General features: G+C 51.2%; 1 protein-coding gene across 1 annotated transcript in view; it reads left to right on the top strand.

Moving 5' to 3' along the window:
- Positions 1-27,764, top strand: part of LOC145536409 (cAMP-dependent protein kinase catalytic subunit PRKX-like) — a 52,548-nt gene that overhangs the window by 17,436 nt on the left and 7,348 nt on the right. Inside the window, exons 2-5 of the mRNA XM_081565748.1 lie at positions 4,113-4,281; positions 13,952-14,215; positions 21,774-21,893; positions 26,549-26,644. Of these exons, the coding sequence (XP_081421874.1) occupies positions 4,113-4,281; positions 13,952-14,215; positions 21,774-21,893; positions 26,549-26,644 (649 nt within the window). The remainder of the gene's footprint in view (positions 1-4,112; positions 4,282-13,951; positions 14,216-21,773; positions 21,894-26,548; positions 26,645-27,764) is intronic.

Genomic DNA, 27,764 nt, shown 5'->3' on the forward strand with positions numbered 1-27,764 from the left:
GGGAACCATAGGGTTATTACAGAGTATTGAGCAGAGTTCCCTCTGCCGTCCAGCAGGTCCTGGTTGGTTCTCCATGTTCAATACAGCAGTGTGTCCGTGTCCATCCCAGACTCCCTGACTATCCCTTCCCCCATCCTCCCTCCTGGGAACCATAGGGTTATTACAGAGTATTGAGCAGAGTTCCCTCTGCCGTCCAGCAGGTCCTGGTTGGTTCTCCATGTTCAATACAGCAGTGTGTCCATGTCCATCCCAGACTCCCTAACTATCTCTTCACCCTGGCAACCATGACTTTGTTTTCTAAGTCTGTGAGTCTCTGTGTTGTGTGTGTAAGTTCATTTTTGCATCGTTGATATGCAGTCTTGTGTTAGTTTCGGGTGTATAGCAAAGTGAGTCAGTTATACGTATTCACATATCTCTTCTTTGTTTTTAGATTCTTTCACACACAGGTCATTAGAGTACTGAATAGAGTTCCCTGTGCTATATACTAGCTCCTTTTTCATTATCTATTTTCTGTATTGTGTGTGTGTGTGTTCATTCCGTCGTGTCTCATGCTTTGCGACCCCGTGGACTGTAGCCCACCAGGCTCCTCTGTTCATGGGATTCTCCAGGCAAGAAGACTGGAGTGGGTTGCCATTTCCTTCTCCAGGGGATCTTCCCAACCCAGGGATCGAACCTGGGTCTCCAGCATTGAAAAGAGATTCTTTACTGTCTGAACCTCCAGGGAAAGCCCCTTTAAAGCACAAACTCAGTCATTTTCAAGGAACCTGTGCTATTGGGTTGGCCAAAAAAGTTGGATTGGCTAGTGAATCCATTGTTCTATAAAATTCTTGGTGTAAATGAAAAATGTTTTTCACTTTTACTCAAAACTGGATGAATTTTTTGGCCCACCCAGTGCTTCTGAATCTCTGAAACAGGAAGAAAAGGTGATTTCTCATCAGGTGAAACAAATAGTTCAGTTCCCTATTTTTCAGCAGATCACAGGAGATTAAATTCATACGTGTAGGATCTTTTTATGTTTAACCAGTCTTTGGTAAATTTCTACCTTGGTGGGATTTCTACGTCGACTCTAAGTTCACCGGTTGTTATCACCCTGTTGTTTCACGTGGTCTTTTCTTTTCTTTGTGAAATAATGTTTCTTTTTAAACGTGTCTTCAGATGGTTTGTTTCTACCCCTTTCCTCATCAAGGGCATGACAACCCACTCCAGAATTCTTGCCTGGAGAATCCCATGGACAGAGGAGCCTGGTGGGCTGCAGTCCGTGGGGGTGGTAAAGAGTTGGACACGACTGATCGAATAACACTTCCATTACTTCATCATGAAAGACTAAATATCTCCTTTTTGACGGGGCTTTTTTTTCTTAAACACAAGAGAGAAATATGTAAGCAAATGCCACTGGTCGTCTCCATGATGTAAAGGTATTAAAAAAAAAAGCGGTGAGATTCTTCCAAGTTAAATTGTGTCAGAGGTATCTGGAAAAAGATACAGAGGCATCACATATTTTATTTGATTCCTGCAGTCTCAAGGGTAAAAAATGTAACACAGGGTGACAGTTTCTAAACAAATGCCAATGATGGCCTCCATGATGTAAAATAATAAAAATCAATGCAGTTTCTTCCAAGTTTAACGGTGTCAGAGATATCTTTAAAAAAAAAAAAAAGATACAGAGGTATCACATGTTTTATTTGATTGCTGCAATCTCAAGGGTAAAAAATGTAACACAAGATGTAAGCATGTAAGAAAATGACCCTGATGGTCTCTGTGATGGAGAACAATTAAAACCATTGCGATTTCTTCCAAATTGTGTCAGAGGTATCAAAAAAAAAAAAGATACAGTGTCATCACATATTCGATTCCTGCAATCTCAAGAATAAAAAATACAGTTATTGGAAAATAAGATGAGAAATCCTTTCCCTTCCAGTAGTTAAAATGTACAGTGCGAGTACAGTTCATAAAAAGGAATGTGGACTGTGGCAGCCTTTTTGGAGAAACTTCCTCTTTTAGGACGTCTGACAGTAATTCCCCTTTCTAGCCAGGGTGTGTTCCCAGTGTGGACTGCCCAGGGGCTAACCCCACGGTAGCAGAAACTCACCAGTGTTTCCTTTGCCAAGAAAATGTTGTTATTATTAGCCAGAAGCAGACGCACTGTTTGTGCGTGCTGCTTTTGATAAGCTTTTGGAAAGTTCATCACTTTTCCAGCACAGGCTGGCTTCTCTTTTTATGATTTCTCATTGTCTTTGTTTTGAATTGCTTCTCATCAGCATTAATGTGGACAAAGACAATTGAGCGTGGTGTCCTCACTGTTGGCCTTTGATTTTCCCGAAGTTTTCCCAAGGCACGCCAGCATATCAAAAGACCTGAGCGGAGCTCCGCTGGGGCACTTGAAACATGTACATTTCCATGTCCAGACCTGTTCTCAAACTGGAGGAAGATTAAAGTTGTGTTAGGTTCTATATGCGAAAAAATGAACGTATAGTGTTAGGTGATTGAACAGCAAGGATGCTCGGACAATTCCTGAGCATGGTTTGGTTGAATTTATACCCCCTGGTGCTGCCATAACAAATTTCCACCAAACTGGGAAACTTGAAACCGTAGACATTCATCTTCCCTGAATCTTGGGGACCAGACGTCTGAGGTCAAGGTGTCTGTCCCAGGTCTGAGCTCCGTCCAGAGGCTCCAGGGGAGGCTCCGTCCCACCTCCTCCAGCTTCTGGGGTCTCCAGGCTTCCATCCCTGGGCTGGTGGCCGCCTCCTTACCGTCTGCCTCCATCTTCACGTGGCTTCTCCTCCATGGCTGTGTCTCTGCTGTTCCGTGTCGTATAAGGACCCTGTCATTGGGTTTACTGCCGCCCCTGGTGACTCAGACGGGAACGCGTCTGCCTGCAATGCAGGAGACCCAGGTTCGATCCCTGGGTCGCATGGCAACCCACTCCAGTGTTCTTGTCTGGAGAATGCTGGGGACAGCGGAGCCTGGCAGGCTGTGGGGTCACAAAGAGTTAGTTAGTCACTGTGGAGCGACTGAACAGCAGCAATAGTTAATTACAGTGTTGTGTGAGTCTCAGGTGTACAGAATCCTGAGTCAGTTACCTATCGGTTCTTTTTCGCATTCTTTTCCCATATACGGTTATTACAAGATGTTGACTAGAATTCCCTGTGCTGTGCAGAAGTTGCTCCCTGTTTATCTATTTTCCATCTGGTCATGTGTATCTGTTCATCCCAAACTCATTCATGCCCACTCCCCACCCCCAACCCTTGTCCCTCCGGTCACTGTAAGTTTGTTTTCTGTGTCTCATCCTGATTTAGAAAAGTGTCAAGAAAAAGACGTGTCGAAGGAATGTATTTGGCATGCTTTTCCGTTCTGCCTTTACCTGTGTGTATATGTGTGTTTTTTCTGGGATGACTCATTTTCAGAAACGATAATCAGTCACTGTCATCAAAGGGACAATTCAAGGGCAAGCTATGTTTCTTGTCCTTCAGCTGCTGAGTCGTATCCGACTCTTTGTGACCCTGTGGACTGAAGCACGCCAGACCTCCCTGTCCATCACCAACTCCCGGAGTTCATCCAAACTCATGTCCATCAAGTCGGTGATGCCATCCAACCATCTCATCCTCTGTCGTCCCCTTCTCCTCCTGCCTTCAGTCTTTCCCAGCATCAGGGTCTTGTCCAATGAGTCAGCTCTTCACATCAGGTGGCCAAAGGATTGTAATTTCAGCTTCAGCATCCGTCCTTCCAAGGAATATTCAGGACTGGTCTCCTTTAGGATGGACTGGTTGGATTTCCTTGCAGCCCAAGGGACTCTCAAGAGTCTTCTCCAACACCACAGTTCAAAAGCATCAATTCTTCAGCACTCAGCCTTCTTTATGGTCCAGCTCTCACGTCTGTGGGTCACTCCAGGAAGAACCACAGCTGTGACTCTACGTAGCTTTGTCGTAGAGTCAAGTGATGTTGTGTGTGCGCGCGAATTTAACTGACCATCCCAGAGGGGTGTCTGTCGCCTGGCGTCTCGTAGGGAATCGAGTCGCCCGACCCGCCAGGTTGTCTGACGTTCCCCGGGGGTGGGGGGAGCCGTGGCCGCTGAGCGCCCTTCTCTCCCCCTCTCTGCCCCCCGCCTGCAGGTACAGGGACGTTCGGCCGTGTGCAGCTAGTCCAGGAGAAGACGAGCAAGCACTTCTTCGCCCTCAAGGTGATGACCATCCCCGACATCATCCGCCTGAAGCAGGAGCAGCACGTCCACAATGAGAAGTCGGTGCTCAAGGAAGTCAGCCACCCGTTCCTGGTCAAACTGTGAGTCCTTTGCTCTGGGTCCCTGCCCGCCCGCACCCCCCAGCGCGGGGTTCTCTTGCCGGTCCTGGGGACGGAGCGTGTTCCCGGCGGGTCCTGACACACCTCAAGCTCCCCATCGTACAGGAGAAAGGGTGCTGTTCCCACCACGTGCCTGCCCAGGGTCGGAGGGGAGAAGGGGGTGCCTGGCTGGTCCAGCCAAACATCCACGTGGGTTCCCCGCCTCCCATCGCTGGAGAGCTCTCATCTCCTGGGTTTTCCTGGGACCTCAGTCACCTGCTCACCTCTACTCCCGTCCTCTCTGCGGCGTCTCCTTGACTCTGGAGTGTCCTCACGTCGGATGTATCGTGGCGTCGTCCAGGGGCTGGTGCCCGGGGTGCAGCGCATACGTGCCTCTCTCCCCCACGTTCTTTAAAGTTTGGCTTATTAGTTGATTCATGATTTGGGGACTGAAGTGCGTCTCTGTCGGGCTTCCCAGCTGTTGCTAGTGGTGAGGAACCCGCCTGCCAGTGCAGCAGATCCAAGAGATGTAGGTTCGATCCCTGGGTCGGGAAGATTCCCTGGAGGAGGGCATGGCTACCCACTCCAGTATTCTTGGGCTTCCCTGGTGGTTCATAGGGTACAGCATCTGCCTGCAATGCAGGAGATCCAGGTTCAATTCCCGGGTTTGGAAGGTCCCCTGAAGTAGGGAATGGCAACCCACTCCAGTATTCTTGCCTGGAGAATCCCATGGACACAGGAGCCCGCTGGGCTACAGTCCACGGGGTCGCAGAGAGTCGGACACGACGGAAGCAACTAGCACGCGGGCACAGTGCCTCTTTTGAGATGCCCTTCCCTCCATCATCCCAGCACAGTGACCCGCAGTGGAAGATGGGGGTGCCACCCACGTGGCCAGCCCAGGATCAGCCCTCCGCTGCGATGCTTGCCTCCTCTGCCTTGCCCCTCCCCCCCTCCCGCCTCAGCCATCCACACCCGCCTTTCTTCCGCGATCCGCCCCTCCGGGCATGCAGACACAGGACTGTTTACTATGGTCTGGGAGCATCTTGCGTGTCCCCCACTCTCCGCCCCCACGCATGGACAAAACACCCGTAAACTCAAAACCACCGGAGCAGTGTCTCGAGACGAGTAGGGGCCTGTTTGACGGGGGACAGAAGGGAGCAGCTGACGTTTCTTCTGTGTCTGACTTTCCCTTTACGGAGCGGAAGGGCAATCTGGGGTCCCTGTGGCCCAGTCACTAGAGTCTCATGCTTTTGAGTCATCAGAACCGAAGTAGCTGGTGCATCGGAGTCAACCCCCGCCCCCCGGTCAAGACTGAGTCTCCAGGTGGCTGATGGGAAGACTTGTAGACAATCCAATGCGTGTATGTCTTCATCTGCAAGGAACCAAAGCTTCTACTTAATGGTGTCTCTCCTGTGAACTCCGTGATTCCGGGAAGGCACTCCCGTTGGCCAGGGGTTTTCGATGAATCTTTTATAAAGGAGATGTGGACTGCTCTGTCTGTGGGCAAGTCATTCTCACGTGATTTAGGAGAACTGTCTTGAGCTTTTTTTTTTTTAAACCAAATACGGGAAGTCCTCAAACCAGAACCCCAGGGTGTGTCCCCGAGGGTGCTTTGTGGCCCAGTTTTCCCAGGAAGACCGGCCTCCTGGCGGCTGGATTCCTGTTTGTTCTGGAGATGTGGTGGTCTTGTTGCGCTGCTGTGGTAGCTTAGATGGTTTAGAGAATCTGCCTGCAGTGCAGGAGACTCAGGTTCAATCCCTGGGTCAGGAACAAGAGAAGGAAAGGCACCCCATTCCAGTGTTGTTGCCTGGAGAGTCCCACGGACAGAGGAGCCTGGCGGGCTACAGTCCAGGGGGTTGCAAAGAGTCAGACACGACGGAGGGACTGGCGCACAAGCCCAGAAAGATACCATAAGGGCCTGTGAAAGTGACCTTGTTTGGAAATTGGGTCATTGCAGGTAGAATTAAGTTGTATGTTGAGGTGCTGTAGAAATGTGCTCTTCGTCCGATTTGATGGGTGTCCTTATACCAAGAGGCCTAGGTCGGGAAGATCCCCAGGAGAAGGCAAGGGGAACTTTTCCGTGTAATTTAGTCTACACAGCCGTCCCTCTGTGTGTGTCTGTGTCCTGACCACCTCTTCCTATGTGGACCCCAGCCCTAAGGGACCAAGACCCGCCCTAGTGACCTCATTTGGCCTTTATGCTCTCTTTGAAGACCCATCTCCTAATACAGCCATCTTCTTAGGTCCTGGAGGGGTTAGCAGTTCAACATACGGATTTGGGATGATGCAGACGGTAAAAAAAAAAAAAAGTCTGCCTGAAATGCAGGAAACTCGGGTTCCATCCCTTGTTTGGGAAGATTCCCCTGGAGGAGGAAATGGCAACCCACCCCAGTATTCTTGCCCAGAGTGTCCCATGGACAGAGGAGCCCAGCGGGCTATGGTCCGTGGGGTCGCAAAGAGTCAGATATGCCTGAGTGACTGGCACTTTCACCATCCAGCCCAGAACCTGTTTACCGACTTGCTAAGTGCAGATCTTTTAGCCCATGAGGGTGTTGTTATAAGGTCCTTGAGGCTTGGGATGCTTTCTGGGCGTTATCACTTCAGAGACCAGGTTGTGTTTGCAAACTGCGATTGTGCTGATCCAGGGCCAGCAGGCTTGGGATGCGCCCCCGTACAGAGCAGGATTCTGTGTGACCAGCCCTGGGCACAGACGGCGGGGGATGCCCGCGGCCACGGGGTGAAGCACGCAGTTGAGGGGGAAGAAACCAGGAGGTGAGCAGGTGTCGAAACCTCGGCTGCGCAGTTTTCTCTTGGAAGTGAGTCACTTCTCCCAACATCTGCCTTTTCAAACACTGTCCATAAACCCCAAGTGGGTTTTCCTTGCATTTATGTGAAGCTGCCTGGAGCACGGAAGATCACGCCAAAGAAAGACTCCAGTTTGAACTTCTGCTTGAACGGTTTGGCACGTTCGCCCAGGGTGTTATCAGCAAGTTCGGGATTTGAAGTGCTACTGGTTGCATTTTTCTGAAAACCAGCCAGGAGATTCACTACATAGACATCGGACGACACTTTCTGTTCTGGGATAAAGCCATTCCGAAGGTCAGTGCAGCCTGCAGAGAGATAATTTGAAAAGAGCTGAATAGCTCAGTGTCCAGGGTGTAGAAGGATTGTGACACAGTCAAGATTTCCCAGGGGAGGAAGCCTTCGGTCCTGTCTGAAGAATGCAACCTTGTGTCTGCTCTCTGTCCTTCCTGCCATATAGAAATTGCTAGCATCTAAGAGTGGGACCTGGAGAAGGGAATGGCAACCCACTCTAGTATTCTCGCCTGGAGAATCCCATGGTCAGAGGAGCCTGGTGGGCTGCAGTCCACGGGGTCGCAAAGAGTCAGACATGGCTGAGCGACTAACACTTTCTGTTCTTTCAAGAGTGGCACCAGGACAGGTGATCTCAGCACCGCTGACATTTTTAGGACTTAAGCCCAGGAGGTGGCATCTCTATTGACCCTGAGGACTGCTCTGAGGAAGCAGGATGGGGTGGGGGGAGCCAGGTTATATAGAAGTTTTGCAGGTAGTGTGAACATCAGAAGATGATGGTTAATTAAATCAGATCTGAAGTTAAGGAATTTAGTGCTTTTCTGTGTATGGATGTGAGAGTTGGACTATAAAGAAAGCTGAGTGCTGAAGAGTTGATGCTTTTGAACTGTGGTGTTGGAGAAGGCTCTTGAGAGTCCCTTGGACTGCAAGGAGATCCAACCAGTCTATCCTAAAGGAGATCAGTCCTGAATATTCATTGGAAGGACTGATGCTGAACCTGAAGCTCCAATCCTTTGGCCACCTTGATGAGAAGAACCGACTCACTGGAAAAGACCCTGATGTCGAGAAAGATTGAGGGCAGGAGGAGAAGGGGACGACAGAGGATGAGATGGTTGGATGGCATCACCAACTCGATGGACATGAGTTTGAGCAAGCTCTGGGAGTTGGTGATGGACAGGGAGGCCTGGCGTGCTGCAGTCCATGGGGTTGCAGAGTCGGACACGACTGAGCGACTGAACTGAACTGATGTATAGGAAGATGCAAGAATCTGCACTCATTGAAGTCATTCCTTTATTCTGCATCTCAGCTCCCTGGGTCCAGTGTCCTGTGTGTTCACCTCCTGAGTTTCCTCAGGGCTCACCGTGGGGAGTGGCTGCAGTCTGATGGCTGCTAGAAGGCAGGTGTTCTTTGCTGAGTTCCTTCAGGGCTCAGGGGCTCACCATCCATTGTGGCTGCAATCGCTCATGACTGTGACATCGTTGGTTTACTGACATGGTTGGAAATAATTCCCATTTCTCACGAGTTTCCATAGAGGTTCATTGTGCAGGTTCATCAGTCAGGTGTCGTTGGGACCCTAGAAGACATTTCCCCATCAGAAAAGCCCTTGCTGGGCTGCTGAGCTCGCCCATGAAAGCGCAGCGAGACTGTCCTGCCTTTGGGATACTGTGTGCTTCTGTTTGAGCATCACGGCAAGGAACAGCCCGGCTGGACCTAGCCATGTCATGATGTGACCCAGAGAAGGAGCGCTTGCAGCCCTGAGAAAGAGACTTGTCTCGATTATAAAGGATGGGAAAAAGACGGGCGCCTGGTCAGCTGATGGCTCTAGAAAGCAGTGCCGGGGAGGAAGACATTTTCCTGGTCCTTCCAGGCTTTTCTGGCTGGTCTAACGATGAAATTGACTTGAGACAGATGAACCAGGAGAAGGACACACAAATTTAATCTCATGTATACATGGGAGAGAGCTACGAAGGTGGAATCACTCCCTAAAATGGCCCAACATGTAGACTGCATGCTGAGTTGTGTCCCAACTCTTTGCGACCCCTATGGACGCTAGCCCTGCCAGGCTCCTCTGTCCATGGGATTTCCCAGGCAAGAATACTGGAGTGGGTTGCCATTTCCTCTTCCAGGGGATCTTCCCAACCCAGGGATCGAACCTACATCTCCTGCGTCCCCTGCCTCGGCAGGCGAACTCTTTACCACTGAGCCACCTGGGACTCCCCAAATGGCTCTAACCCTCCCCTTAAATACCGTCTTCAGCTGAAGACAAAAGAGGATGTTGGGGGTAGTGGTTTGAGACATCAAAGAGGAGGAAGGACAGTTGACATAGAGACAGAAAAAAAACAAACAAAAAGTTTTATAAATGAATGTCTGCTGGGCCAGGAGAGACATAGAGACCCAGAGTGAACAGTGGTCTCCAGCCTCTGTTTGCAGTCTCCAGTATCCTTTGCAGACATCTCTGCTGAAACTAGAGGTTCCAGGACCAACTCCTATCTATGTTCCTTTAGGCAGTTCAGGGAGAAGGTCCAAGTTTTCTCTTGAGTCTGCTGGACCTTTTTTGTTTTCAGCTGGAGATAATCTGCATGCCAGAGAGATACTGGGGGAGGGCAGGTTTTGTTCCTTTTCCAGTAAACAACAGCCACAAACCATCCCCACTGCACCCCACCCCCGCCAAAGCCCTCTTCCTGCCTCCTGTCTTCCGTCACATCTCAACACTGCAGATCTCAAGCCTTGAGACTGGCAGCGGGACAAAGATGCACAGGAACTGGGGAAAGAGAAACCCGTAGCAGTGGCTGCCACTGTGCTTCCTAAAGACAGGGACCCTTGGGCAGCCCTGGCCGCAAGAGGCGGAAATCTAGCAATGCAGAAAGAAAGGCATTTATACGAGTGTAACAAAGTGAGGTGAGTACATCACTTAGCATGCAGCCCTCAATGTGCATCACTACTTCACTGTTACTAGGCAACAGGTCCCGCTGAGCCATTGGTCCCCTCTGCAGTGGGCCCCGCCTACAAGCAACCAACTGTCCATAAGCGACCCTGAGTGGTCCTGCTCAGCCACTGGTTGATGCCTCAGTGGGCTTTGCCCATTGGCAACCAACAATGAATGCGCGACCGTCGGTCCCGCTCAGCCATTGGTCGGTGCTGCGGGAGGACCCACCCACAAGCAACCAACTGCCAATGAACGACCCCTAGTGGTCCTGCTCAGCCGGTGGACAGTGGGCCCCACCCATGAGCTACTGGCAATGAGCAACCCTTCGTGGTCCCACTCAGCCATTGGTCGGCTTAGTGGGCCCCGCCCACAAGCCGCCGACTGCCAATGAGCCACGCTTAGGTGGTTCAGCTCAGCCATTGGGCGGCAGCACAGTAAAGCCCCGCCCACCAGCTGTCAATGAGCAACCCTTCATGGTTCCACTCAGCCATTGGATGGCACTGAGTAGGCCCCACCCACTGGCATGCAAGCATCAATGAACAGCCCTCAGGGATGCTGCTCATCCATTGGGCGGCGCTGCAGCGGGCCCGCCCACAGGCCAGCAGCTGTAATCAATGATCGCCCCTTAGTGAGGGCCTTCATCCAAAGGTGTGTGGACTGGTGGTCAACGGGTGGACACAGCGCAGACGCGGGTCCTGGCCTTCCCCCCGGGGGCCCTCCAGCTCACCCAGCCTTGGTCCACCGGAAGGGCCTGGAGGGCCCCGGGAACAGGCTGGGGGTTGTGGCTCGGGGGGCTCCAGAGTGCTCGCCAAGGACACCCACTGGCTAGGCCTGGGGCTTCCGGCCGCGGTGACCCTCTCCCCCATGCTTGGGTCTGCGATCTAAGTACAGCGAGCGTCCGTCCTGGCTACCGTGCAGTCAGGGACTCCCATGGGACCTCGTCTCCCCGATCTGGGCACCCTGAGAAGCCTGGGGGTCTCCCCCCCATCCTTGCGTCCGTGGTCTAACCACAGCGGGCGTCCGTCCTGGCCACCCTGCAGTCAGGGAACCCCATGGAACCTCGTCTCCCCCATCTGGGCACCCTGAGAAGCCCGAGGGTCAGTTCAGTGATGACAGCTGGGCAGGGTCTGGGGACCTGGCCCTCAGGGAGCTACTCGCTAAGCTCTGTACCTTCTGAGCCAGGCCTGGGACCTTGGAGGGTGAAATCTGTGCCTGGGGACCTGGCCCTTTCTTTTCAGAACAGAGAATATAAAGTGTCTGGCAGAGATTTAGAGGGACATTGTCCACTGACCATGACCTGATCTCAAGAGCAAGGGATGTGTGTGTGCGTATGAATGTGCTCAGTCGTACCTGATTCTCTTCAACCTCGTGGACTGTAGCCTCGCTAGGCTCCTCTGTCCATGGGATTCTCCAGGCAAAAATACTGGAGTGGGTTGCCATGCTCTTCTCCAAGGGATCTTCCCGACCCTGTGACTCAGGGATCAAACCTGTGTCTCCTGCATCGCAGGCAGATTCTTCACCCCTGAGCCATCTGGGAAGCCTGAATAAAGGCTCCGACATCAAGAAGTTGACAACAGCTAACCTCGCCCGTCCCTCACTTTTCATACAAAAGGGCTTCGCTGAAACCTTCCAGTAACTTTGGGTTTTTTAAGGCATGAAGCACCCGTCTCCTTGTACGGCCCTGTAACAGACTTTTCTGTGTTCCAAACTCCAGTGTTCTAGTATGGTTTGGTCTCACTGCGTGTCAGGCAAATGGTCTTGCATTTATGGTAACAGCAGCTCTATCTGAGCGTAGCGGGCTCCCCAAGTGGCCCAGATGGCAAAGAATCTACTTGCCGATGCAAGAGACGCAGGTTCAATCCCTGGGTCAGAAAGATCCACTTGCAGAAGGGAATGGCAACCCACTCCAGTCTCCTTGCCTGGGAAGTCCATGGAAAGGAGTCTAGAGGGCTACAGTCCATAAGGTTGCCAAGAGGAAGACAGGACTGAGTGGCTAAGTACGCGTCTGAGGCTAGTCTCAGAGAGTCTTCACATTTAAATTCACACTTAGAGAAAGCCTCTTGTATGCACGACCCATACTTTCCTCTAACGGATAACCACGGTGATGAGTACAGTAGACATTCATTTGAACGTCAGAACAGTATGTTGTTTTTTCTTTTTGAAAGGCTTTCCTTGGACATAGAAAACGTTCCTCTCTGCAACTCATCTTTTTTCTTTATTTTTAATTTGGCCACCTTGTGCAGCTTGCAGGATCTTAGCTCCCACACTAGGCATCAAACCCACACCCTCAACAGTGAAAGCACAGGGTCCTAACCACCGGACAGCTAGCGAATTCCCTCATATTTTTTTTTATTGCATAAACTTACACTTTCCTGGGAACGTCCCTGTAGCTCACATGATAAAGAGTCTGTTTGCAATGCAGGAGACCTGGGTTTGATCCCTGGGTCAGGAAGATTCCCCTGGAGAAGGAAATGGCAACCCACTCCAGTAATCTTGCCTGCAGAATCCCATAGACAGAGGAGCCTGGAGGGCTACAGTCCACGGGGTCACAAAGAGTCGGACAGGTCTGCAAAACTACGCACATGTACTTTCCTGACCTCTGCACTTGATGACTTCTTTCTGATTTCCCTTCCAGTTACGTTCTGGGTCATTGCGAGCGGTCTCTTCCAGTGCTTAGTCTACACCCTGATAACAGTTTACTATACGCAGACCTCAGAGATCCAGCAGGCGCGGTGGGAGAGCACCTCAGTAAAGCGGAACGTGCCGTAAAGCAAAGTGCCGTAAAGCAAGTCGCAAGAGGTCTTCGGTTTCCCAATGCGTCTAAAAGTTGTGTTCAGGGGACTCTGTCGTTCTTTTTTAGATTCCGTGTGTAAGTAACATCATATAGTATTTCTGTGATTCTGTCTGGCTTCACTTAGTATGATCATCTCTGTCTTATAGGTACCTTTTCCAGGGCCGTATCTTACACAGTTGTATTTATTCCAATATATGGAGAAGGCAATGGCAACCCACTCCAGTAATGTTGCCTGGAAAATCCCATGGACGGAGGAGCCTGGCGGGCTACGGTCCATGGGGTCGCAAAGAGTCGGACTCGTCTGAGCGACTTCACTTTTCATGACGTGTATACATAGACGCATATACGTGACCGTGACTGTATGTGTTGGCTGGTTGTTCGGTTGTGTCCAGCGCTTTGTGAACCCAGGGACTGCAGCACCTGGCTTTCTCATGACTGAGGGCCTTGTGCTGGCTGTTGAATCTACCAGTCTGCTCTTTTCTTCTCTCTCTTTCTCCAACGTCTTTCTCACCTCTCCTTAGCATCCGTCACCCTCCCGTGTAATGAAAACAGGACTTGCAGAACCAAGGAAGTTGTTCAGTCGCTCAGTCATGTCTTGAGTCTTTGCGACCCCATGGACTGCAGCATGCCAGGCCTCCCTGTCCATCACCAATGCCCAGAGCTTGCTCAAACTCATATCCATCGAGTTGGTGATGCCATCCAACCATCTCATCCTCTGTCACCCGCTTCTCCCGCCTTCGATCTTTCCCATCATCAGGGTCTTTTCTGATGAGTCAGTTCTTCCCATCAGGTGGCCAAAGGATTGGAGTTTCAGCTTCAGCATCAGTCCTTCCACTGAATATTCAGGACTGATTTCCTTGAGGATGGACTGATTGGATCTCCTTGCAGTCCAAGGGACTCTCAAGGGTCTTCTGCAGCACCACAGTTCCAAAGCATCCATTCTCAGACGCTAAGCCTTCTGCCTGGTCCAGCTCTCACGTCCGTACCTGACTGCTGGACAGTCCCTATAGATGTATCCTCACGTGACCTGTTCACGCACCACGACCTCAGTCGTCTCCCCACCTCAGCCTCTGTCCGTCCAGCCGAAGCGCAGCCCTCAGTCTCACTGTGATCCCCCCCCCCGCCACCCCCTGCTGCAGGTTCTGGACGGGGCATGACGACCGCTTCCTGTACATGCTGATGGAGTTCGTGCCGGGCGGCGAGCTCTTCAGCTACCTGCGAAACCGTGGCCGCTTCTCCAGCAACACCGGGCTGTTCTACGCGGCCGAAATCGTCTGTGCCATCGAGTACCTGCACTCCCGGGACATCGTCTACAGGGATCTGAAGCCGGAGAACATCCTGCTCGACAGGGACGGCCACGTCAAGCTCACCGACTTCGGGTTCGCCAAGAAGCTGGTGGACAAGTGAGTGACTGCTTGTCTCCCCCATGTTCACCCCTCTCCCCGCCCTCTGCCTCTGGCCACCTCCACTCCGTCTTCTGTGCTGGGAGTTCCTTTCTGTTGAGATTCCGCATCTCAGCAGAAGCGATGGGGCTTCCCTGGTGGCTCAGACAGTAAAGAATCCACCTGCAATGCGGGAGACCTGTGTTCGGTCCCTGTATCGGAAGACCCCCTAGAGAAAGGAAGGGCTACCCACCCCAGTATTCTTGGGCTTCCCTGGTGGCTCAGATACTAAAGAACCTGTCTCCTGTGCGGGAGACCTGAGTTCGATTCCTGGGTTCGGAAGATCCCCTGGAGAAGGGAAAGGCTACTCGCTCCAGTATTCTTGCCTGGAGAATCTCATGGACAGAGGAGCCTGGCGGGCTACAGTCCATGGGGTCTCCTGTATTATTTCACATTTTTAAGGAGCCTTGTTTCAAAAGTCAAACCAGCTGTAAATGATTTCTTTCAGAAGTTGGTTTAATTCAGTATGTCCCAAATGAGGCCATTTGAACATATTGTCCATATCAGCGTTGACAGACTCTCTGAATATTTTTTGTCCACACCACATGGCATGTGGGTTGTTAATTCCCTAACCAAGGATGGAACCTGCTTGCTCCCTGCTTTGGAAGCATGGGGTCTGAACCACTGGACCTCCAGGCAAGTCTTCCATGAATCATTGGTACTCAGGATTTGAAATTCCAAACACTTTCTCCTTTAGTGTATCTTTAAGGAGGGCACTGATTTACCATCAGAAACATTAGATCTGTGTTTATTGCCTGTGACGTTTGAAACGGAAAGGAACCAGATTCACATCCGTTTTTCAGTCCATGCATTGAGTATGGGTTGTTACATTTAAATTCAAATTAAAACTGGGTTAAAATTGACTCCCATATCAAGCTAGACCAGGAATGGTGTCCATTCCTGTGATGAATTGGGGTGGTTCTTGTGAGAAGTGCTCCTCACATTGCAGAAACATCTCCGTTTACGGCAAACAATTTGGGGCCAGTTTTACATTAAAGGAAATTAGTTTTAAAGGAAATCAGTCCTGAATTCTCATTGGAAGGAGTGACTCTGAAGCTCCAATACTTTGGGCACGTGATGCAAAGAGCTGACTCATTGCCAAAGACCGTGATGCTGGGCAAGTTTGAAGGCAGGAGGAGAAGGGGACGACAGAGGATAAGATGGTTGGATGGCATCACCGACTCCATGGGCATGAGTTTGAGCAAGCTCTGGGAGTTGGTGATGGACAGGGAGGCCTGGCGTGCTGCAGTCCATGGGGTCGCAAAGAGTCGTCTGAGCGACCGAACTGAACTGACTTACATTAAATAAGTCATGTCTGATGGCTTTTAGACAGGGGCCATCCTAGGATTACTTTTTCTGATGCAGTAAAAGTCAATATCATTTTCTCCTGTAGAGTTTCATCACTTACATGTCTAAGAATAAAATGGGGTGCTTTGTGGCTCAGCTGGTAAAGAATCCTCCTGCAATATGGGAGACCTGGGTTCAGTCCCTGGGTTGGGAAGATCCCCTGGAGAAGGGAAAGGCTACCCACTCCAGTATTCTGGCCTGGAGAATTCCATGGACTGTATAGTCCAGGGGGTCGCAAAGAGTCAGACAGGACTGAGCGACTTTCAGTTTCAGTTTATGCGGAAGAGTGCTGCTGCTGCTAAGTCGCTTCAGTCGTGTCCGACTCTGTGCGACCCCATAGACGGCAGCCCACCAGGCTCTGCCGTCCCTGGGATTCTCCAGGCAAGAATACTGGAGTGGGTTGCCGTTTCCTTCTCCATAAAGTCCACCCTTTTTAAAAAAAAAAAAAAATTGTTATTTTTGGCTGTACTGGGTCTTCATTGTTGTACTTAGGTGGCTCAGCTGGTGAAGAATCTGCCTACAGTGGAGGAGACCCCGGTTCAATTCCTGGGTCAGGAACTTCCCATGGAGAAGGGAAAGGCTACCCATTCCACTGTTCTTGGGCTTCCCTGGTGGCTCAGCTGGTAAAGAATCCGCCTGCAATGCGGGAGACCTGGGTTCCATCTCTGGATCAGGAAGATCCCCTGGAGGAGGGCATAGCAACCCACTCCAGTGTTCTTGCCTGGAGAATCCCATGGACAGAGGAGCCTGGCGGGCTACAGCCCAGGGGGTCGCAGAGAGTCGGACCCGCCTGACCGACTGAGCCGAGCGCACAGGTCTTTCCCTGGTTGTGGCGAGCAGGGGCCCCTCTCCGGTTGTGATCCGCGGGCTTCTCGTTTCAGTGGCTTCTCCTGCTGTGGAGTACGGGCTCTGAGCGGGCTCACTCCTGGTGCCACGCGGGCTCCTCACTGCCCTGTGTGATGTCAGATCTTCCCGGACCAGGGATGGGACCCAAGGACAAAGCAAGGAAACAGGGGTGATGAGAACCTGTGACCACCCCCAGGGGTGGATTCCCAATCTCTGAACTTCCAGGGGAGGCCAGTTTTTTTTTTTTTTTATTATTATTACTAATTAATTAATTTTACTTAAAAATTTTTATTTATTTATTTATTTTGCTCCTGCCGGTTTATTGCTACCAACCCATCTCCCTGCACCCTCATGCACGCGTGCTCAGCCATGTAACCCCATGGGCTGCAGCCCGCCAGGCTCCTCCGTCTGTGGACTTCTCCAGCTCAGAATACTGGAGTGGGTGGCCCATTTCCTTCTCCATGATTTATTTTTTAACTGAAGGATAATTGCTTTACAGAATTTCATTCTTTTAAATTCATTTATTTTTAGTTGAAACATAATCGCTGTATGGTATTGTTGGTGTCTACCAAACATCTACACGGAAGTCCCGTTTTTTTGTTTTTTTTTTTCCCAAAGTCATTTTGTTTGGAAGCCTGATTCCAACAAACTGTCAGTGAAATGCTTCACAGATGCGCTGGGTGATGACTTTGCCCGACCATCACCAGTTCCCAGCTGAGAAATCTGTGGTTCTGAGAGGTGAGATGGTTTGCCCGTATCCCCACAGTTGCCAAGTGATAGAGCTTTACGAGCTTCAGGTTTATTTCCCTTCCCAAGAGCCTCTGTTAATGGAAGCACCTCGAAGGGGCAGTGAGGAATGAAGTGCAGCTAGCGGGACCACTTGTCTGCCTTGGACTCATGTTTTTGCCCACTTCCAGCCCATCGGATTGAATGTGTTATAGGGTGTGACCACCCGTGTGTTCCCTTGCGTTGCTCATCTCATTTGTGAAATGAGAGCTGTTCCTTCCCTGTAGGGTGATTGGTAAGGATGGCTGGATCTGCTCATTGCACAGTCTTTCCTAAAACCGGTAACGATCAGATAGTGAACGTCGAGTAGAGAGTCAGTGCTTCAGAGTTTTATCATGTCCACCCTCACGTCACCAACATCATCTCCATAATTGTCGCCTTCACTTGCATCACCACTACCAGCATCATCAGCATCAGCACCATTATCAATATCATCACCATCATCACCGTCAACATCACCACCTTCGTTATTGTCACCACCATCATCATATCAGTATGAACACCATCATCACATCAACATCAGCACCATCATATCAGTATCACCACCATCATTATTGTCATCATCATATCATTATTACCATCAACATCACCACTATCATTATTGTCACCACCATCATCATAACATCATCACCATCAACATCATTAGCATCATTATCATCACCACATCATCATATCAATATCATCATCAACATCACCATCATGATATCAGTATCACTACCATCATATCATCATCACCATCAACATCACCACTATCATTATCGTCACCACCATCATCACCATCAACATCACCACTATCATAATCATCACCACCATCATCATAACATCATCACCGTCATTATCGTCACCACCATCATCATATCAATATCACCATCAACATCACTGTCAGCATCCCCACCATCATTAGCATCACCACTATCATCATATCAACATCACCATCAACGTCACTATCTGCATCCCCACCATCATTATCATCACCACTGTCATCACCATCAGCATCCCCATCATCATCACCATCAGCATCCCCACCATCATCATCACCACTATCATCACATCACCATTATCACCATCAGCACCCCCAACATCATCACCGTCAGCATCCCCATTATCATTATCGTCACCGCCATCATCATATCACCATCACCACCATCATCACCATCAGTATCACCACCATCATCACCGTCAGTATCACCACCATCATCACTGTCAGCATCCCCACCATCATTATCGTCACCACCATCATCACCATCAACATCACCACCATCATTATCATCACCATCAGCATCCCCATCATCATATCGTCACCACCGTCATCATCACCACCATTGTGATCAATCTCCTTTGCTGTGGACTGCATTTATGTTCCTCCAGAATCCGTGTCTTAAAGCCTTACCCCCTCATGGTGGCTTCATTTGGAGATAGTCTTGTTGCAAGGAAAATTAAGGTCAAGCGACGTCATGGCAGTGCGGTCTTAAAACTACAGGACGTGTAACCCTATGAGACATCTATTACCACCCGCCCCGGTCATGGAAGTCCACGATCGGCACGCTGGCTGACCTGAGTTCCTGATGACGGTCTCTTCCCGGCTCATTCTCACTGTGTCCTCCCGTGGTAAAGAGAAATCTCTGTCTGCCTCCCTCTTCTTAACCGGGACACGAGTCATGGCCTTAGTCCCGGTCTTCTCTTGATTACATCTTGCAAGACCCTGTTCCAAGCAAAATCACATCCACAGGCTTTCGTTAGGACTTTTGGGTGGAACACAGCTCAACCCAGTGTGGATGCCGTGGCGGGCACTTGGGAATATGAACGTAGCACCACCTGGACGTCTGTTTTACAGAGCAGCCTCTCTCGCCTTGGCTAACAGCCTCCTACCCCCTGAAAGTGTTAGTCACTCAGCCGTGTCCGACTCTCTGTGACCCCATGGGCTGTAGCCCACCAGGCTCCTCCGTCCATGGGATTCTCCAGGCAAGAATACCGGAGTGGGTTGCCATGCCCTCCTCCAGGGGATCTTCCCGACCCAGAGATCGAACCCGGGTCTTCTGCACTGCAGGCAGATTCTTTACTGTTTGAGCCACCTGGGAAGCCCCCTGTCATAGTGAAAATGATAACACTGAGGAAAGTGACACCCATGGCTATCACCTTGCCTTCTCTCCACGAGTCAAGTGAGCAAAAAGGGTAACACCAGAGCATCGATAATTCACAGCCTGGACCAACACCCTTCCGGCAGCACCCACAGCTGTCTGTCTTTCTCTTTTCATATTTTCTGCAATCAGAAGCTCGTTTCTAACAATGTATGCCTCTGTGCCCAAGAGGATTGGGGATCTTTTGCAGGAATCTTAAGTATAAAGAGAATTCTCTTAAGAAGAGAATCGTTCCCTCTTTTCAGTAACTGTCTGCTACGAACGTGGGTGTACACAAGTCTGTTCAACTCCCAGCTTTCAGTTCTTTGGGGATATTAACTGAGGACTGACATTTCTGGGGCTTGTGGAAGTTCTGTTTTTAACTTTTCACAGAACTGCAGTTCCGCTTTGAGATGTAAAGTTTTAAGAAAGTTTGCTCTATTCTGAAGCTCTTTCTAGCAATTTATGCCTCTCTAGCTCCCAAGAAGCGTGGAGTGTTTTTGGAAAAAGCTTTTCGTTGAAAAAGATACGGAGAAGGAAATGGCAACCCAGTCCAGGATTCTTGCCTGGAGAGGTCCATGGACAGAGGAGCCTGGCGGGCTACAGTCCGTGGGGTTACATGACTGAGCACGCGGGCATGAGGGTGGAGGGAGATGGGTTGGTAGCGATAAGCTGGTAGAACTAAAGAAGAAAAAGAAAACGGTGTCAGGCTACCTGAGTCTGCTTGGAAAACTGCTAAGTCCTACAGCCGTCGACGTGTGCCCCTCACCTGAGGTTGCCGCCAGACACGGACTCAAGTTTCCGCGTGTGAGCGGAGACACTGCCCCTGACACGGGTATAAGTTACCTGCTCCCGCCTGCAGCTGGTCTGCACCTCTCAGCTGAGACCCAGGCTTCCAGCCGCATTCAGGCCAACCTTGGCTGGAAACACAGCACCAACGGGACTGGACAGCAGAACTGAAGAATTGCGTGAGCCGAAGCAGCGAGGTGATGATAGTGGTTTATTTAAAAAAAAACAACACGCCTGCTGGTGCAGGAGGCTCAAGGAGACCGTTTCTCTGCTGGCTGTCTTTGCCGGTTGGATCTCCGGCTTTCAGCCTGATGTGCTGTGTTGTTGTTCAGTTGCTCAGTCGTGTCCGACTCTTTGCAACCCCACAGACTGCAGCGCGCCAGGCGTCCCTGTCCATCACCAACTCCCAGAGTTTACTCAAACTCATGTCCATCGAGTCGGTGACGCCATCCAACCATCTCATCCTCTGTCATCCCCTTCTCCCACCTTCAGTCTTTCCCAGCATCAGGGTCTTTTCCCGGCTGTCCTCTAGGTGGGGCCAAAAGCTAACTTTTCTGCAGGTCTCGGCTCATCGGGGGAGAAAATCCAAAGTTCTCAGCCCCCTTTCAACCCCAAACACCCCAGAGCCCCTTAACCTGGGGATTTTTAAATGCTGCTGCCGATACTGACGTGACAGCGAACCCACAAAAGCTCCGCACACACTTCCGACCTTTTGCAGAGAGGGCAGAAAAGATGCTTCACTGTGGTTTTGCTTTTCCCCTGGGAGAGGAGAGCCAGCTCGTTTATTTCTGAAGCAGAGATACGGGTTCCTGACAGTCACTCCCTGGTACAGCGGGCTTCACGGGTCAGTGCTTGAATCCGTTTTCATGTCGTTTTATGGGAAAACAGGACTGTGGGGGGTTTGCTTCTGAGCAGCGAAGGGAAACGGGCATGATAACAGGACTGTCACTTCGAGTCTGTTTTGCTTCATGAGTGTTTATAAAAGGAAGCTGGGCTTCCCTGGTGGCTCAGACTGTAAAGAATCTGCCTGCCAATGCAGGAGACCCCGGTTCGATCCCTGGGTCAGGAAGACCCCCCTGGAGGAGGGAACGGCCACCCACTCCAGTATTCCTGCCTGGAGATTTCCCCAGACAGGGGAGCCTGGTGAGCTACAGTCCATGGGGCCGCAAAGACTTGGACACGACCGAGTGTCTTTCATAATTTCTTCATGATCATAACAGTAAGATAGTCAGGGAAGACAAGGTAACTGTCTTTATGTATGGGGTGGGATAAAGACAAGGATCTGCTGTCCGGCACAGGGAACTCTGCTCAATGTCCTGTGGCAGCCTGGATGGGAGGGGAGTTGGGGGAGAATGGATACGTGTACATGTATGGCTGAGTCCCTTTGCTGTCTGCCTGAAACCATCACAGCATTGTTGATAGGCTATCTGCCAATACAAAATAAGTTAAAAACCTTAAATTGAAAAAAAAGTTTATAGAAGGGAAAAAGTCACAGAGGACAGTGTTGCCGTGTTTGCGGTCTAAGGCTCCGCGTAGGTTAATTCAGTGACGTAGCCTCCCTGCTCCTGAGATACATGCGTCGACCAATCACAGCTGAGTTCTGAGGACACCCCCCCCATCTTCTCTTCCCACAGGACGTGGACCCTCTGCGGGACCCCCGAGTACCTGGCCCCGGAGGTCATTCAGAGCAAGGGCCACGGCAGAGCGGTGGACTGGTGGGCGCTCGGCATCCTGATATTCGAGATGCTGTCAGGGTGAGTACGGCTTCCCTGGGAAAGATGCCTGCGGCTCCCCACCCAGTTCGCTTGCTATGGGGGGCTCAGCCCTAGGATTTGGTGCAGGGGTCAGGGATGGACTCACTTGGAGTGGAGTCTCCTGACAGTTCCCAGGGGTGCTCAGCCCCTAGGATTTGGTGTAGGGGTCAGGGATGGACTCTCTTGGAGTGAACTCTCCCACAGTCCCCTGGGGGCTCAGCCCCTAGGATTTGGTGCAGGGGTCAGGGGTGGACTCACTTGGGGTGGAGTCTCCCACAGTCCCCTGGAGGCTCAGCCCCTAGGATTTGGTGCAGGGGTCAGGGATGGACTCACTTGGAGTGAACTCTCCCACAGTCCCCTGGGGGGCTCAGCCCCTAGGATTTGGTGCAGGGGTCAGGAGATGGACTCACTTGGAGTGGAGTCTCCCACAGTTCCCTGGGGTGCTCAGCCCCTAGGATTTGGTGCAGGGGTCAGGGATGGACTCACTTGGAGTGGAGTCTCCTGACAGTTCCCAGGGGTGCTCAGCCCCTAGGATTTGGTGCAGGGGTCAGGGGTGGACTCACTTGGGGTGGAGTCTCCCACAGTTCCCTGGAGGCTCAGCCCCTAGGATTTGGTGCAGGGGTCAGGGATGGACTCTCTTGGAGTGGAGTCTCCTGACAGTTCCCAGGGGTGCTCAGCCCCTAGGATTTGGTGCAGGGGTCAGGGATGGACTCACTTGGAGTGAACTCTCCCACAGTCCCCTGGGGGCTCAGCCCCTAGGATTTGGTGCAGGAGTCAGGGGTGGACTCACTTGGAGTGGAGTCTCCTGACAGTTCCCAGGGGTGCTCAGCCCCTAGGATTTGGTGCAGGGGTCAGGGGTGGACTCACTTGGGGTGGAGTCTCCCACAGTTCCCTGGAGGCTCAGCCCCTAGGATTTGGTGCAGGGGTCAGGGATGGACTCTCTTGGCGTGGAGTCTCCTGACAGTTCCCAGGGGTGCTCAGCCCCTAGGATTTGGTGCAGGGGTCAGGGAGGGACTCACTTGGAGTGGAGTCTTCCTGTAGTTGCCCATTGTGGGTGATGATGCTATGAACTGACCATTCGAATTGCTTTCAAAAGCAGAACCAGCAGGAGTTTGGAGGGCCAGCAGGGCATGTCTGTTGAGATCTTTTGTAGCTAAGTGTCCCTGTCTGCCAAGAATATACGATTCATCACCCACCGGTCAGGCTGCAGATTCCCAGAGCTGGGTGTATGTGTTAGCACTCAGTCGTGTCCGACTCTTTGCGACCCCATGGACTGCAGCCCTCCAGGCTCCTCTGTCCATTGGATTCTCCAGGCAAGAGTACCGGAGTGGGCGCCATGCCCTCCTCCAGGGCATCTTCCCAACCCAGGGATGGAACCCGAGTCTCCTGCATTGCAGGCGGATTCTTTACCATTTGAGCCCTGAGCTGGGTAGCGGGCGTGTTGGATAAAGAAATCCTCTTTCGGACATTCGGAAGCAACAGCGCTCCAGAAAGGAAAGAGTGCGTTCTTTCCTGAAAACCCCAAACGTGCCTCGGGGAATGTTTGGAACTCCATTTACCTCCCCGGTCCAGATTCAGCACCCTGTGTCAGCCTGTCGGCATGATTAACCACTCCAGTCTGGCATTTCCGTGAGGTGATGCTAGGAATTCCGTGAGGCGGTAAAGAATCTGCCTGCCAGTGCAGGAGAGGAAAGAGGCAGGTTTGATCCCTGGGTGGGGAAGATTCCCCTGGAGAAGGGGAATGGCAGCCCACTCCAGTGTCCTCGCCTGGAGAATCCCACAGACAGAGGAGGCTGGCGGGGCTGCAGTCCACGGGGGTCGCAAAGAGTCGGACACGACTGAGCGTCTGAGCAGGCACACACGGCGTGTTTCCCCGCCGGGCAGACAGCACAAGCACCTTCCCTGTAGACGTCCGTGGACGCGATGCTTCCTGGTCGTCCTGTGCTCAGGAGGCTCTTTTGTTGGATGCCCTGCTTTGCCGGCAGGCAGGGGGGGTGGGGGAGCGGTGTCCGCCCAGGACTCCCCTCTGGGTCCGTCATATCTGCTGTCTTTCCCCCCAGCCTGGTCCCCCTCCTCTGTCCCCTCGCCCTTCTTCTGTTCTTCTTTCTCTCTCTCTTTGCTCACACGCCTCTTATAGTCAATCACACAGGCCAAAAAAAAAAAATCCCTTTCTGTACACCCCCGCCCAGGAAGTCCCGGTCAGAAACACAAGGCAGAAATAGATTCCCTGGGGTATCAGAAATGGAAAATGTTAGAGAAATGCAAAGTGTAAAAAGAGATGTAAGAATGTTACATCTTTCTGCACCGTGTTAGATCAGTGTTCCACCCCTGTAGTAGCAACGGGTGGGTGTGTTCCTTCCTGAACGTTTCTGACCAGCAGAGGGTAGCGTTGCCCGGCAATTGAATCCTGGAGCCCAGAAGACCTGCTAGAATGGACTTCCTAGGTCTTCTGTTGTGTAGCTTGGACTCCGTGGATCCAGCACAACAGGCTTACTTGCTCCACGGTCTTAGTTCCTTGACCAGAGATGGAACCCGGCGTCATCCTTATTGTAATATGGATTCTGAACCACTGGACTGCTGGAAAAGTTCCCGGCCAGGCATTTTTTAAGATGAAACTCTTGAGCCTGCCTTCATGGGGCAGTGTAGATGGTCCCTCTGTCTACAGTTCACCATGGCTGATGTCAAGATGCAAGTCGTGGCCACGTGTGTGAACGGCACTCACTGCCTGTTTTATTAAGACCATCGCCATCTTGTCAAGTAATGATCCTCCAGTTCAGTTCAGTTCAGTCACTCAGTCGTGTCTGACTCTTTGCGACCCCACGGACTGCAGCATGCCAGGCTTCCCATCCATCACCAACTCCCATAGTTTACCCAAACTCACGTCCATTGAGTCGATGATGCCATCCAACCATCTCATCCTCTGTCGTCCCCTTCTCCTCTCGCCTTCAATCTTTCCCAGCATCAGGGTCTTTTCCATTGAGTCAGCTGTTTGCATCAGGTGGCCACAGCATTGGAGTTTCAGCTTCAGCATCAGTCCTTCCAGTGAACACCCAGGACTGATCTCCTTTAGGTTGGACTGGTTGGATCTCCTTGCAGTCCAAGGGACTCTCGAGAGTCTTCTCCAACACCACAGTTCAAAAGCTTCAATTCTTCAAGCTCAGCTTTCTTTATGGTCCAACTCTCACATCCATACATGACCACTGGAAAAACCATCGCCTTGACTAGATGGACCTTTGTTGGCAAAGTAATGTCTCTGCTTTTTAATATGCTGTCTAGGTTGGTCATCCTGCAGTTAAATTAGTCAAATAAAGAAAAAAAAAGCTTAAAAGGAGGGAGGCTTCCTTGGAAGTCCAGTGGTTAAGACTCTGAGCTTCTACTATAAGCAATGTGGGTTGAATCCCTGGTCAGGGAACTAATTCCCCATATCCCATGTCTTGTGGCCAATAAATAAATCAATTATTGGAAGGTTTCCGTTGGATTAAAGATAGACATTTGAAGCTAACTTTCAATTCTGGGCGGGCTTCCCTGATAGGTCATTTGATAAAGAGTCCGCCTGCAATGCGGGAGACCTGGGTTCGATCCCTGGGTTGGGAAGATCCCCTGGAGAAGGGAAAGGCTACCCACTGCAGTATTCTGGCCTGGAGAATCCCATGGACTGTATAGTCCTTGGGGTCACAAAGAGTCGGACACGAATGAGCAACTAACACACACGTCAGATCTGGGCACCGTCTTTGGCCGCTTTCCACACTCCGGCCTCTCGTACACGCGTTCCTTCTGCTTTTTCTCTCAGGCTAGTTCTGTGAGCGCTCTGTCATGATGAATTTTTTCCGCTCGTTAAAGCTACTGCTAGCATACCTTTCCCATGACGGTGGCGTGTGTCACGCCAGCTTCCTCAGAGCTCCGTATGCCGCATTCTCCGGGAGCCCGTGTAGGAACGGATGACGCGTTTTCGCCCGGGCCCGTTTCTGAATGGAAACCGTCGCTCGGCATGTCCTCACGCAGGGCCACCACCCGAGGCAGGAATACGAACGCCCGGCCACGTCGTTCGAACCGGCTTCTGGCTCTGGGGCGGAGGGCCGACTCGAGGGTTTATTCACTTGAGGGCGTTCACACTCGGCGAGGGTTGGGTGTCTGTTGGCCTGGGGTGGGTTCGCGATCCAAGGAAGCTGGTTACTCTAGAAGTACATCTGGCCGCGTTAGTTGCAGTTATGAGACCGTAATGGGCTTCCCCGCTATACACTCAGTGGTGAAGAACTTGCCTGCCAAGACAGGAGACGCAGGTTGGATCCCTGGGTTGGAAAGATTCCCCTGGGGGAGGGTATGGCAACCCACTCCGGTATTCCACGTAGCTGGTCGTCTCTGTGATCACACATCTGGTCATCACAGGATGGCTCATCATGGTCATTGCCTTTTCTGGACTTGCTCATCCTCCAGAGCTGGGGCAAAGTGCTTCACGCTTGGCCTCTTGGAACCGAGCCTTCATAGCTGGTCCCGAGTCATCCGCAACTCCAGGCTGAGAGGAGAAAGCGCGCACCAAAAAATGAAATTCTCTTCTGCCCGTGTCAGGCAGAAGGAGCCATCCTTCTAAAGCCCGGGGGTGTTTGTTTTCTTTCCACACTGGCCACTAAAAGTAGACGTTTTTACGTTCCTAACAGGTTTCCTCCGTTTTTCGACGACAACGCCTTTGGCATCTATCAGAAGATTCTTGCTGGCAAGATAGATTTCCCCAGACATTTGGAGTTCAGTGTCAAGTAAGTCAGCCGTCTTCTCTGGTCATCGGGGCTGTTTATTTCTCAAGCCCCTGAGACACCCCCAGAGGGGGCATCCTGCCCAGCTGGGTACCATCCTCATTTGTTCTCCTGAGCTCAGCTGATGCTCTTTGGGTGGGTCATCTTTTCCTCCCAAAAAGGGGAAAGCTTTCCATGACTCTGCTGGGGTGACACTTGACCTCTTCATGACTCACAGCCATATTTTACAACTTTTGAGATCCGGGTGTGTTTTTTTATCATTAGTGAATAAAGGCTGTTCGTTATCATATCGAATAAGGAAGGAGCTTTGTTATTCGACAAGAAGGCCCTTTGTTCCTACCAGCTAGTTTGGCGGCTGGCGGAGGGTCAATGACTTTGCACGCTGAAGTCGCTGCAGTCGTGTCCGACGCTTGGCGACCCCATGGACTGTAACCCTCTAGGCTCCTCCGTCTGTGGGATTTTCCAGGCGAGAATACTGGAGCGGGTGGCCATGCCCTCCTCCAGGGGATCTTCCCGATCCGGGGATCAAGCCAGGGTCTCTTGCATCTCCGGCGCTGGCAGGCAGATTCTATACTGCTGAGCCACCAGGGAAACCCTTGTATAATGTGTAGGTACTATGAGGGATTACGTTACTTAAATAAAATTTTTAAGGGGGAAATAGAAGGAAATGATTTCTTGAAACACGCTTTGACGTAATTGTGTTGAATCCTCATCTGCTGTGTGAATACAGGCTTCTCTACCCTTCTGTGTTCAGATTTTTTTTTATTGTGGTTTACTTGCTAAGTTGTGTCTGACTCTTTGTGACCCCGTGGACTGCAGCACACCAGGCCTCCCTGTCCATCACCAACTCCCAGAGCTTGCTCAAACTCAGGTCCATCGAGTCGGTGATGCCATCCAACCATCTCATCCTCTGTCGTCCCCTTCTCCTCCTGCCTTCAATCTTGCCCAGCATCGGGGTCTTTTCTAATGAGTCAGTTCTTTGCATCACGTGGTCAAAGTATTGGAGCTTCAGCATCCGTCCTTCTGATGAATATTCAGGGTTGATGTCCAGTGAGTCAGTATTCTGATACCGTCTGCTGTTTAGAAGGAAAATCTCAGTGACCCAGCACACACAAAAATACTT

The sequence above is a fragment of the Giraffa tippelskirchi genome, chromosome X, assembly GCF_054371585.1.
Source record: "Giraffa tippelskirchi isolate mGirTip1 chromosome X, T2T-mGirTip1v1.2.pri, whole genome shotgun sequence".
Taxonomy (NCBI): domain Eukaryota; kingdom Metazoa; phylum Chordata; class Mammalia; order Artiodactyla; family Giraffidae; genus Giraffa; species Giraffa tippelskirchi.